At 41.8% G+C, this 12,763-nt stretch overlaps 1 protein-coding gene across 1 annotated transcript; it reads left to right on the top strand.

Annotated features, from left to right (window-relative positions):
* Window positions 1-747: 747 nt before the first annotated feature.
* TIMM21 (translocase of inner mitochondrial membrane 21) lies at window positions 748-12,449 on the top strand. Its single transcript, XM_060244076.1, has 6 exons — window positions 748-1,320; window positions 7,942-8,004; window positions 8,103-8,200; window positions 8,983-9,056; window positions 11,566-11,671; window positions 11,764-12,449. Exons 1-6 carry the CDS (start codon window positions 1,017-1,019, stop codon window positions 11,854-11,856), a joined length of 738 nt encoding a protein of 245 aa, XP_060100059.1. The 5' UTR covers window positions 748-1,016; the 3' UTR covers window positions 11,857-12,449.
* The last annotated feature ends 314 nt before the right edge of the window (window positions 12,450-12,763 follow it).

The raw sequence follows: 12,763 nt of genomic DNA on the forward strand, positions 1-12,763 counted from the left end.
GTTAAAAACACAAATGGAGGTAGGAGGAATAGTACTAAAAAATGCTGTTATTTCTACGGTTAGTACCACACTAATTGTAGGTAATCCCATGGAGGATATTATATATAACCTGACCTACTTCTCACTGAATTGATAAACCTGTATTTAGCCGTACCATTTCAGTACACAAGAACTCACGTGATTAAATATTCTTTCATAACAAAACACCTTCCTCAGGTGCTGACTTTTTATGTGCAGAGAAATATTTGTATGGGGAATCCAAACCCCTCTCTTTACCCACAGTCTAAAGTGGTCCAGTCTCCCCAGGTTTATCACTTCGGTGAGAATTAATAAACAATCTTCCATGAGCGTTTGTGCTCCTACGCGAGGCGTGACTTTTATTGTAGGCAGCGTTTAAATCTGTCCAAATCAACTAAGCAAATAAAAAGACAAACATTGTCTTCCAAAGCGAGTAAAAAACACGTTCTCCAGTTGTCATTTTACAATACTGCTTTAAAATGCAAGCGTTTTTCTCGTAAGTATATATCACTCTCTTTTTTGCAATAACTAACTTATTTCTAATTAACGCACTCCCCTATTCTTTCCTTCAGCAAGGTAAAGATAAACTATTCGAGTTTTGCTGACTTCCCGAAATAAGGGAATGAAAATCAGGAGCCCGCTGCTGGAGTCTTGTTGCAAGATATGACGCTTTGCACTCTGGTAGTTGTAGTGCTCTTTCCTCAGGCATGAGCAAATCGGATCGCCTCTAAACTTCACTTCCCAGAGACCTTTGCATTCATAATGGCGGAGCGGATTGCATTTGTCAGTGAATAAATGTTGTTCGTGCGCCCTTCGATTTGATAAAGTGAATGAAGACGTGAGACCAGGGAAGGGGGGGGTCTATCTTGTGGAAGCCGCGCAGGTTTTTCAGAGAGAGTAACTTTCAGTGCGATGAATACGTTCCTTTGCACAGAGCTCCAGAAGGTTTAATATAATTAATAGATCTTATACATTTGGCGCAATATTGATTTTCTGTTATGATGCTTTCTTCTTTTGTCCGAGGTATTCATTTAAGCGACAGGCTACGGGGATTCCCTTTGAAATGGTCCTGTGTACGCCAAAGGAAAGCTTTTATAAGGACTTGGGTATGTTTCAAGTTAGGGCAAGGGTTGAACCGCAATGAATCTGTTTTGCACTCTGGAGCAGCCTTTGAAAATGCGAGGAGGAAGATCTGGACTCCAAGAGAGTCCCTGAGAGCGAGTAGATCTGAAAACAGCAACACGCAGGTGTCAGTGCCCAAAAGCCAGAAAGGAGGAGCCTCCTTGTCAGCTGCTCAGAAAGGTAAGGGATGGGAGGTTGGCAAAACTTGTTTGTGATTTTGTATATTTATAGCTATAACATTGGGTTATTCTGTGCTTAGTTAATCTATGTGTAACTATTTTAGGTTTTCAAACCATAATTGCAAATAACAGGATTTATTAAGACCACTGGTGTATAAACATTTGATTAGGGCCTGTAAGTGGTGTGGCTCTCTTGTGTATAGTGTGGTACAATGACATAACATTTCAATTTCTAAAATAAAAGATATTTTATTTCTAAAATAAAAATTGTCATGACAATTGGGTCTTCTACATGAAAGTGACTCTGTTTTGAGTGTGATTCGTTATTGTGGAAGTCACTCTGCATATGCTTTAAGACAATGGTTCCCAACCTTTTGGCACCAGGAACCAGTTTGTGGAAGACAATTTTTCTTGTCTTCCACAAAACCAGGGGAGGAGCGATGCTGGGGTTTTTAAATGGGGGGAGACTGGGGCAGTTTCTGCCTCCTCCCCACTAGGTGGTCAGGCGGCAGAAAGCCAGTTTGCCTGCCCCTCCCATTTAAAGACAAGCAGGGGGTCTATAATTGAAGGGTAAGCTAAGGTCTTCACAGCGCTGCCCCAAGACCCAGGCAGACAAAAGGGGCCACAAGGCCGTACTGCCTCTTTTGTCCACCCAGGTCCCGGGCCGGCAGAAGGGGCAGCAGAGCTGCTTTGCCTTGCTTCATGGCCCAATTGCTAGTAGGCCACTGACCCGTACTGATCCACAGCTCAGTGATTGGGGACCCCTGCTTTAAGACAGTAAGATAGATGATTTTTCAACTCCCCAGTTGGCAACTAAAAATGGATTTCAATGCTTATATAATAGCTCTTTATCTTTGACTCAATCTGTGAAGGAGTCTCCTGATCCAGCAAGTAAGTTGCCAGATCCAAAACCAAGTAGGCAGGACTTTGATTCTGGTCCTAGCCTAGCTATTTCTATATTGAAGATACTGGCAGATCATCCTTTTGTTATATCTGATACCCTGCAGAATATTTTCTCCAAGGTACAAGAAATTTGCAATAAACTGGCTGTTTTACAATCTAAGAATAGTCCAGTTGTTTCAACAAGGGCCTTCCAAGGTAGAAGGAACTTTAAGGCGAAGCAATCATTAGTTATCCAACCAACTCAGATTACCTTGAAAGTTTACTCTTTCAATGGTTTTATTCCCCTTTTCCATACTCAAAGCCCTGCTAAAGCTGATTTGAAACAGTTGTTAGACACTGATAGATGCCATTGTTCTGAAATCTGAGGTGCTTCTGCCTAGTCCATTAGGAGTGAAGAGATTTGTATTCTCTTTTTATTGCACAGAAATACCTACAACTATCTGGGCTAAGAAAAAGAGGTTCTTTGATCATGGAGTATACATGATTTGTGCTTTTAAGCAGGAAGGAATCTTGCCCCCGTTAGCACCCCATAAAGACCACTTGCCTCATCAGACCACCTTAGCTAGATCAGGATCTAAGAAGTTGCCACAGCCCATGATGTTGAGAAAGAGCAAACTGGAACTTGACGCTTAAGAATTAAGGCTGTACGAATATAAGCAACTACCTCCTGCTGAACATTCTAAGATTTGATAGAATGGAAAAGGGTACTTTTAGGTATTCAGCCAATGTAAGCAGAGATGCAGGGTGTTCCTTCAACACTCCAAAAAGTGCGTTCTGAGGAAATTAAGCCTTCAGAGTGGAAAACATATTTTAAATAAGATCCCTTCTCAGCTGATTAGTGTTTCTTAATTAGAAGCTGATTTGATTATATCTCCACAAGGGTCACCTCCTAAGGACTTGTTTAATCTGGTTGACCCACTGCCCCCCCCCCCCCCCCGCAGCAGATGATTTGCCTCCACCCTCACAAGTACCTTCTCTTAAGTGCCTTTCTAACTGAGTCAACCCACCACTACCCCTAGACAGTTAACTATTGAAAAATGTGAATGGGATTCTAAAGGTACTCTCGGAACCTAGCAGGTTAGAAGGGTCACTCATTGGATTTAGAAGTCATAGATAGGCTTAGAGAACTTCAGGTGATCCTCCTGCAGGAACTTGGGAGCAGTATCCTTTTTATTTCCCTGGATATAAGTCCTTGTTTCTTCAGGCAATCAGAGGGCTCTTCCCAGGTGCATTTCCTCATTGTCTCCTCACCATAAATTTGGTCTTTGCAATACAGAAGCCTCCTCTTCAGTATGTGCCTTTAATTTTTGTTGTCATCTATTTTTTTAAGTCCTCGAACTTGGTAAGCCTAACCCTCTTATAAGGCTCCCTGGCTCCAGCTTTTTGAACAGAAGTTATCTCTTGTAAATCCTAAGATGGAAAATATTTTTTTTCTTCCACTATAAATCAATGGCAAAAACATGTGACCAAACTGATTTATGCCAGAGATGAGAGTTGTACTGGTTTTGATGCTCGGAGGACATGTTCTTTGCTTGCCTTGGGCCTTTTATCTAAGGGTAAATTCCCTTGGAGAGCCAGTTTGGTTTAGTGGTTAAGTGTGCAGACTCTTATCTGGGAGAACCGGATAAAGATAACTTGATTCCCCATTCCTCCACTTGCACCTGCTGGAATGGCCTTGGGTCAGCCATAGCTCTGGCAGAGGTTGTCCTTGAAAGAGCCCTCTCCAGCCCCACCCACCTCACAGGGTGTCTGTTGTTGGGGAGGAAGTTAAAGGAGATTGTGAGCCACTCTGAGATTCGGAGTGGAGGGTGGGATATTAATCCAATATCTTCTCCCTTCTTATCTAGATTCTTTGGTTAGTCCCAAAAGACTTATGCATTCATGATTCAGCTGCTGCTTTTCAATGGTATTGCTAGGTCATCTCTTAAGGATCCCTGTCCCTTCCTGTCAGTGAACTCTCTTGTACATAGTCTCCTGGAAATGTCCTTATGTGCTGCAATATAGGCTAAAGTGGTTTATTCCATACCAGCTTAATAAATGAACTATGCTTCCCCTAGCAACATTAGACCAGTTCCTCTTAGAGGATTCTGATTCCCAGCATACTTACTTTATTGTTCAATTTCTAAAAGCTGCAGAGAAGTGTTGAAGGAAGGTGTTTTTAGTTATGGGTTTTATTTACGTTTTTCCATTTTATTGTTCAAGACCTTGGTTGAAGAACAGAGGGTGTCAAAAGAAAGATCCTGTCTTCTTCCCCACCCCACCTCCATCGTTGCTGCTCTGCCAGCCTGCCCACCAACCTATCCTCAATGCTGCCTCCCTTTGCCTTTCCTTCCCCACCAGTGCTGCTTACCACATCTCCATCCTCACTGCTCTGCCCCCATGCTACTCATATCCACAACCAGCCACCCAATCATCAGTGCTCTGCCCAGCTCCTTCCCCCTTGTAAACCATCACAGGGGCTAGCTTCTTTCTGTGTCTCCAGCCATGCAGTAGAGGGCTGTGCTGGCCTCAGGGGCAGCAGTGGTGATGCAGGAAGCTACACAGAGCACAGCAGCAATGCCAGGAGACAGGCCCAGGCCACAGCAGCAGTACCAGGAGCAGTGCTGGCCCAGGGGTTGTGGTGGCAATGCCTGGAGACATGATGACAAAGGAGCCCTGGGCCTGGGGCCATCCTTGTCAAATCCAGGTAACATGGTGGTGGCCTGGTCATGTGCCTCTGCCTTGCAGTAGCTCCAGCAGAGAAGCATTTTTGGCCCATACGCATGCAAGTTCTGTTTGCGGGGATTTACAACCCCCTTCCAAATTTTCCCCTGGTTTTGAGATGTTTCTGCAAACCTGCTCCCCCCCCCCCCCACAATTTGTAGAAAAATCTTCCTTCTGTATAAACAGGAGTAATCTGTGGATATCCACAGATACCCCCTTCACTATTAGATATAAGGCAAGTAGGGACCCAAGATGCTCACAGCAGGAAATCCCTCTTTATGGCTCAGGGGGGCAGGAGGCTCATAGGCAGAATCCCTTCCCCTCCCCCCTTAGCCGAACAGCTCCAGGCCCCACTCTACCTGCTATTGAGCCCTGTGTCTGCTATGACTGGGCCAGAGCAGCTGCCAGTGTGTTCCTCCCCTGTTGCTGGGCCCAGAATGACAGCGTCCACTGCAGCTGGGCCAGAGCAGCCACTGGCATCCTCCACAGCCAAGCTGAAGCAACTGCTGTGTCTATAGTGGCTGCCAGCATCTGCCTGCTCCATTCTGCTAAGAGCTTTGTCTGCATGTGCACAGGCAAAGCAACTTTATTGGGGGAGGGATTTAAACCCCCTGGATATTTTATTTTCGTTGTCAGATTTTTGTTTATTTTTGCAAACCCGAGGAGTCTTCCAAGTTTGCTGGAAAATCTTAACTTCCACATGACTCCAGTCAGCAGATTTAGGTATCCGCATCAGTGATAGTATATAAATAAAGATACTGTGCTCGTTGCATTATTTATACTTGAACTGTATTTGTTCCATGCAACCAATTCTGCTATCAGTTTTATGGTTTTTCTTATTCAGCCATATGAAACTAATAATTTATCTGCAAAACAATTCATAAGAGTGAGAGCCTGGCTTAGTTTAATGATCAGAGGCAATGTTCCCTGCATAAAGTTTACTGTTGTACTTCAAGATTAAAAAATAAGTATTTTTAAAAGTCTTTGAGCAAATCTGTGGTGAAGCTACGTCAGCAGTACAATTCTATTCCGAGTTTAGTTTAATCCCATTTATTTAATCCCATTTATTTCAACGGGCTGACATTAGAGGGAAGGGTAAGAGGCAAAAGGTAACTAAGACTGAAGGATGCTTGGACAGTTGTTTATTCCCAGAAAGTTGAAGATGTTATGATACAGCCATTCTTTGCCTATTACATCATACCACTGCTGCCTCTAGTCAAAAAGGTTTTGCATGATTCTGTAGTGCTTCAAGTAGTAGAACAAAAGAAAGATGTGTTAACTCAGGACCAAAATACATAGTATATTTTTAACAACTCAGGTTTAGTTCAGGTTCCCTGGCCCTGGCTTGATTTCCACACAGCAGCTACAGGAAATGTTTAAGTTTAAAAAGTCTGGAGGGCAAGAAGCTTCTGCTACTGGACACTTTCTACTGCTACAGACAGACATGTCTATCCATCTTGATCTGTCCTGTAGTGTTACATATATAGTGCTTCTCTATAAATACTCTAGTAATTCTGAAGTGTCTTGAGGTTAGCAGTCATGATGGAAAGATCAATAGACCATATTCTCACGAGAGCTTGCATTCAAGTCAGTGACAAAGTGTGGCATATTAAAAGAGCCTACATTGGCTTGCAGAGAAGTAATTTGTAACTTAAAGTAACAATAATTCTCCAAATTAATTGGTTGCAACTCATAAGAACATAAGAGAAGCCATGTTAGATCAGGCCAATGGCCCATCCAGTCCAACATTCTGTGTCACACAGCGGCCAAATATATATATATACACACACACACACACACACTGTGGCTAATAGCCACTGATGGACCTCTGCTCCATATTTTTATCTAACCCCTTCTTGAAGGTGGCTATGCTTGTGGACGCCACCACCTCCTGTGGCAGTGAATTCCACATGTTAATCACCCTTTGGGTGAAGAAGTACTTCCTTTTATCCGTTTTAACCTGTCTGCTCAGCAATTTCATCGAATGCCCACGAGTTCTTGTATTGTGAGAAAGGGAGAAAAGTACTTCTTTCTCTACTTTCTCCATCCCATGCATTATCTTGTAAACTTCTATCATGTCACCCCTCAGTCGACGTTTCTCCAAGCTAAAGAGCCCTAAGCGTTTCAACCTTTCTTCATAGGGAAGGTGTTCCAGCCTTCATAGGGAAGGTGTTCCAGCCCTTTAATCATTTTAGTTGCCCTTTTCTGAACTTTCTCCATCACTTGGAAGGGGCTTTTCTTATACAGTAACATAAATTAGTGAATTCAAAAGACACATAGACCGATTCCGCACTAGCATTTGCTCCACCCCCGGGCTTCTGCTTTCCTTGGCTCAAGCAATCAATTCCCCATCAGTTGCTACATGGGTGCATTTTGACCCATGGCTCCCTCCAGATTCCTTCATGGCTTCCGGATCTCTAAAACACAAGATCAGGAAGCTGCGAGGGTAATTGGAGGGAGCCATGGGTCAAAATGTGTCTGTGCAGCAACTGGTGGGGAATTGATCGCTTGAGCTGGGGAAAGCAGAAGCCCGGGGGCAGAGCAACTGCTAGTGAGGAATTGGTCAGAGAGATAACAGTCAGAAGTAGAGGTCACACATGGAATTTTTTGGTAGCCGTAGAACCTGCATGTTTAGTCATGTCATGGTATCTCACTTCCAGGTGTAGATTGGTCGCAATTACTGGAAGAAACAGATTTATTGACAGTGGTTCACCTGTGGCTCTGAGAGTCAGGCAGACATGCCCTAACAGTGCAATCCTGCATAAACTAACCCTGCACAGGGCTGCACTGCACGATTCCCGAGTGGGGAGTGGCGATGGGGCCTGCGGGTGAGTACATTTGCTAGAATAGGTCTGCTGTAAATCCTTTTTGTGTCCTTCTTTAGCAAAACATTGTGATGCTTTTATCTTGATAAAGCTTTAATGAAACCATTAGGAGCTATTTAATCCATATGCGACATTAGCGTGGGTTTTATTTTTTGATATAGTTAATACTGTCTTGTTTTTGTCTCTTTTAGTGAAAGAAGTTGGAAGAGATTTCACATACTTAATTGTGGTGGTGGTTGGAATCGGCATTACAGGTTACTGAAACAATAAAATCTTACAAATAATTTATTATGGTTATTTTTCTAGACTGGTCTTTGGTTCATCTACATCATTTTCCCCCCCTCTGTTTCAGGTGGTTTATTCTATGTGATTTTTAAAGAGTTGTTCTCTTCCTCTAGTCCCAGTAAGATCTATGGAGAAGCTTTAGAGAAATGCAGAGCCCACCCTGAGGTTTGTTTTCTTGCTTGCATATAAGAGTTTCTCCTTTAGAAGCTGCCTTGTCTTATAAAGGAAATACTGCCTTTCTGTAAATCAGTGGCACTTGTTTGTTTATCTCTTACTGCAGTCCTGCACGTTTATCTTAGAATTGGGACTGAATCACAGTACGGGAAAGGAAGGGAGGAATTCATGGTAGAATTAATGACTGGTTGTATATACTGCGCATTGCCAGAATAAGAGTGTTGCCCGTGAAGCTTCCTGTTAACTGGGAGCACAGCTGGATTAACCTGTCAGCTTTTCTGCCTTGGTGAATCAGCAAAAAAGGTCTTTTTTGGAATATTCTTGAGCTCTGTATCATAGATCTATCAAAGGTGAAAGGCCAGCAATCATTATTGTTAAGAATGATGGTGCAGAGGCAGCTGGAGCATTCTTGATAAATTCCTGCACTTTTGTAGATCAAACAGCAGTGAGCATGGGACAAATGGAAAGTGTGGGAAGATCACATTACACAAATAGTTTTCAGAGTTTTCAGGGAACCCTTTTTAGTCCACTGGTTCAACCAAGTGCTGCAGGTTTCCCATTGCAAAGGATTATGGGATGTGTTCTGGGGTGCTACCTCACATCTGATGTTCTCAGTAATTGAACATTTCAGAGGAAGCTTACTGGTGGTAGTCACGCTTTTGGGGGGGGGGCAGGAAAACTTGTCTGCCATTACTGATTTTATTGAGTAAATTACTGACCTACTGCTTGACAGTAGAGAATGCTAATTATCCTATCCTACCTTTATTGCTTAGGTAATAGGTGTTTTTGGTGAACCCATAAAAGGTTATGGTGAAGCAACACGCCGTGGGAGAAGACAGCTTGTCAGGTTGCTGTTAACTTATATCTTTCAGAAGCATTCGTTTTCTTTCCTAGTACCATATATGAACATGCATCATTCCTTTTTCTCTCTTTTGACTTTTATCATATTCACTTGGTTTAGGAGCACTTAATTCAAAGACAAAACATAACTTAGTTTTTATACTATGGAAGTGTGTGGTTGGAGTCATATTTGAGCACTGGTGCCCTAGAACCAGATTCTTCTCATGTTGCCACTAGAACTTTCACACTACAGTACGTAAGCCTTCGTTCCAGTACAGCTATTCACAGAAAGAGGAAATAATGGAGGATAAACTTTCCTGAACATCTTGGTAACTTGTTGTTACCATTAGAATGTCACTCTGAGAACTGGGAGCAGTGTCAAAATGGTTTTCCCCCCATTATAGCAATGAACAAAAGGGGTTTTTATTTCTAACATCTTTTGCTCAAGGACACCTTTTTCCTACTTCAAGACAATTAGTACAAACCAAGTATTTTATGATTTAGAAGAACAAATCTATTGTGGAACATTTTTTAAATACCTTTAGTCTGATGGTTGCTTAACAAATGACCACCTTTCACAAGTTACAGGGAGAAAAGTCATTGTTGGAGAAAAGTATGCACTGTATAAAGTTGGAATGGCAATACAAAAGTCATTATCAACTTTAATTTACAGAAAAAGGTTCTGTCAGCTCTAGAAAGGGCAAAATAATACTCATGGTCTCATTTAAACATAGCCAGGATGCACTTTTGCATAGTAAGGCTGCTTCCATGAACAGGTTTTTCTCAGCTTTGATATCTAAACTGGAGTGTTTTTTTTCCTGGAGTATCTTGACATCATGTTCCAGTTGTGCTTCCATCATTATTTTCACCATCCTTGGTACACTCTTATCCTTCGTTTCATCAGTCTTGATGTGGCACTGCACAATCCAGTCACATTACCACAGCATCTTGAAAGGAAAGTGTGCATTTTCATAGGTCCTGCCTGTATCGAGTACTGTTTCTTCACAGCCTTGGACCTGTCATTTTTCTTCCATTCCAGAGCTTTTTTGTGAGCTTTTTTAAAATTTCAGTAATAGGTTTCTTTTAAAAGCACACAGAGAACCCTCTGTGGGCTTACTGGGGAGGAAACCTAGAGAAAATGGCTGCTGATGGAGGAGAGTGCACAGAAAATTCTCATCCGGAGTCTCCATTGCCAATGCCTCTGCTTTTGCAGCAGTAATTAATGCAAAACAAAAGAATCTTCACCCTCTTTGTTTATGTTATTTATCTCCATATCAAGGAATAATGTGTGAAGTAGCAGTCACAAGTCACAGTCCCACCTCTTTTCCCAGCTGCTTTTTAGAGAGAGCCTGTTCTAGTTCTCTTCTAAAGTTAGTGGTTGGGTTAGTTGCACAAATCCTTGTGTGAAAAATAAAACTGCATACAAGTGCCAGCCTGCGTACAGTGATTCTGTGCACTTGCCTGCCAAAGAGAGGGCGGCTGGTAGCATGCTGGAGTTCAATGAGTTTAACAGAAGCCCAAGTTTTTAAAGTAATTTTGAGATATACTGACTTATGATGCAGTATTTGAGTGGGTTTACTTCAGCTTTTGTAAAAATACAGCTGCAATCTCACATGCTTACTTGAGCATAAGTTCTACTTAATTCACATAGTAGGGCTTACTTCCAAATAAACACAGGTAACATTGGATGTGAATCACCTTACATCCAAATATCCTGGCTTAATCAATGAATTGGGCAGCTTTCTGTTTGTGAAGGTCAGTGTGACCAGCTGGACTTAAAAGTTGGCTCTTAAAGCAGAATGTCCTACTATAAAGATACTTTAAGTTCATTTAAAATGGATTTACATTCGATGGAACTTAAGAGACATACATTGCTCAGACCATAATACTTCTCATTATGAGAATTCCTTTCCTCTAATTACTTTATTCTCTCCAACACTCCAGAACACATCCACATCTCATGCTGTAATATTTCACATTCTTTGTCCTTGAAGATCTGGTCTGATCATTTGAATAACACTCCCTCTGTTCCCTGCTTCACCACTACACTTTCCTGATCAACTGACAGAAGACGACGACATTGGATTTATATTCTGCCCTCCACTCAGAGTGGCTCACAATCTCCTTTATCTTCCTCCCCCACAACAAACACCCTGTGAGGTGGGTGGGGGTGAGAGGCTCTCTCAGAAGCTGCCCTTTCAAGGACAACCTCTGCCAGAGCTCTCACTGACACAACGCCTTGCCAGCAGGTGCAAGTGGAGGAGTGGAGAATCAAACCCGGTTTTCCCAGATAAGAGTCCGCTCACTTAACCACTACACCAAACTGGCTGTAACAGCATAACTGTACACATTTACTCAGTCTAACGGAGTTTAGTAACTCTTAGTCCCATATAGGATTGCTATGTAAACAACTGGTTTGAATATACATGGTTTGTATCTTTAGACAGTAGTGTGTTACTACTTTTTTTGCCTTCGGACGAAATCTTGCAACACCTTTTCTCATTCTGTTTTTGCAGTCACATTGAGTACATAAAAGATGGACTGAAATATATGCGCCTAAAATTCTACATTGAAGGCTCAGAGAAAGGAAAACAAGGGACAGTTCACCTGGAAGTGAAAGAGGTACAATGGCTATGAATTGTGAGCCAAAAGCTTTTTTTATTCATAAGTGACAATGAATTAAAAAAATACTTTTCCCTTTTTGTTTGTTACAGAATCCTGAAAATGGAAAATATGAATATCGCTACATATTTGTGGATATTGATGTTTACCCTAGAAGAACAATAATCGTTGAAGACAATAGATAAGAAAACAATCGGAAGAACTCTCATTATAGTGATTCTTCAGTGCCACAATAAGCTTAATAAGTTAACAAAAACGAGATGGATGAAATGAATGAGACTGGGAAAGTTATTTTCCATGTTCATGTAATATCAACATGCTGGTGGAACAAGTTGGGGTTATGTCTGATTCTGTGACTTAAGTACTGAAAGTAGGAATCATGTTTTTAATAGGAAATGCAGACAGTGTTGACTCACTGCATACAAATCGGCAGCAAACTGTGAAAACAACAAAGCTGTCAGAGGACTGTTAACGGTGATTTTACAATAAACACATCATACACTGCCTTCTAGGGTTTCAGGATAAATTTCTCCATGTAGATATGGATTACAGGACCCTACTGCAATAAATAAAACATGCCAAATGTGTAGATGATCACTGTTGTACTCCTATGCACAGCATTTTAATACATGTTGTGGCACAGAACTTCTGGTTGGATGTTATTTTTAATATAATTCAAATGGCTGTTTTGAGTAAAACGTGCTTTTAAGGGGATGGAAAGTGATATATAGAGATGGGCATAAGCTGACTTAAAAATTAAAGTCTGCTACAAATTTTGGCTAGTTTGTGGTTCTCACAGTGATGTTTATGGAAGGGTGCCTACCACAAACATTCCACAGACTTTGGTGCTGTTCTTAGTGGTCTGTGAATGGATACATTTCCAGACAGACTGCCTCCACTCAAACTGTTTACAAAACTCCAAGGCAATTGAGGGGTGGAATTCTCCAGCCTTGGAAACACCAATAGGAGCTCTCCAAAGCTTAACAAGCACTGCTGACTGCCAATAAGAGAGTTCCTATTCTGCTCTGTGGGGTTAGAATGTTATATATACCCTCAGCTCAACTCAATGCCCTCTCCGTCTGTCAGCTGTTT

The sequence above is a fragment of the Heteronotia binoei genome, chromosome 7 (genome assembly GCF_032191835.1).
Source record: "Heteronotia binoei isolate CCM8104 ecotype False Entrance Well chromosome 7, APGP_CSIRO_Hbin_v1, whole genome shotgun sequence".
Taxonomy (NCBI): Eukaryota; Metazoa; Chordata; class Lepidosauria; order Squamata; family Gekkonidae; genus Heteronotia; species Heteronotia binoei.

Coding starts and splice junctions, on each gene's coding strand:
- TIMM21 (XM_060244076.1), top strand. CDS start 1,017: ATGATGCTTTCTTCTTTTGTCCGAGGTATTCATTTAAGCGACAGGCTA. Junction 8,201..8,982: donor AATGCAGAGCCCACCCTGAG/GTTTGTTTTCTT, acceptor TTTATTGCTTAG/GTAATAGGTGTTTTTGGTGA. Junction 9,057..11,565: donor GGGAGAAGACAGCTTGTCAG/GTTGCTGTTAAC, acceptor CTGTTTTTGCAG/TCACATTGAGTACATAAAAG.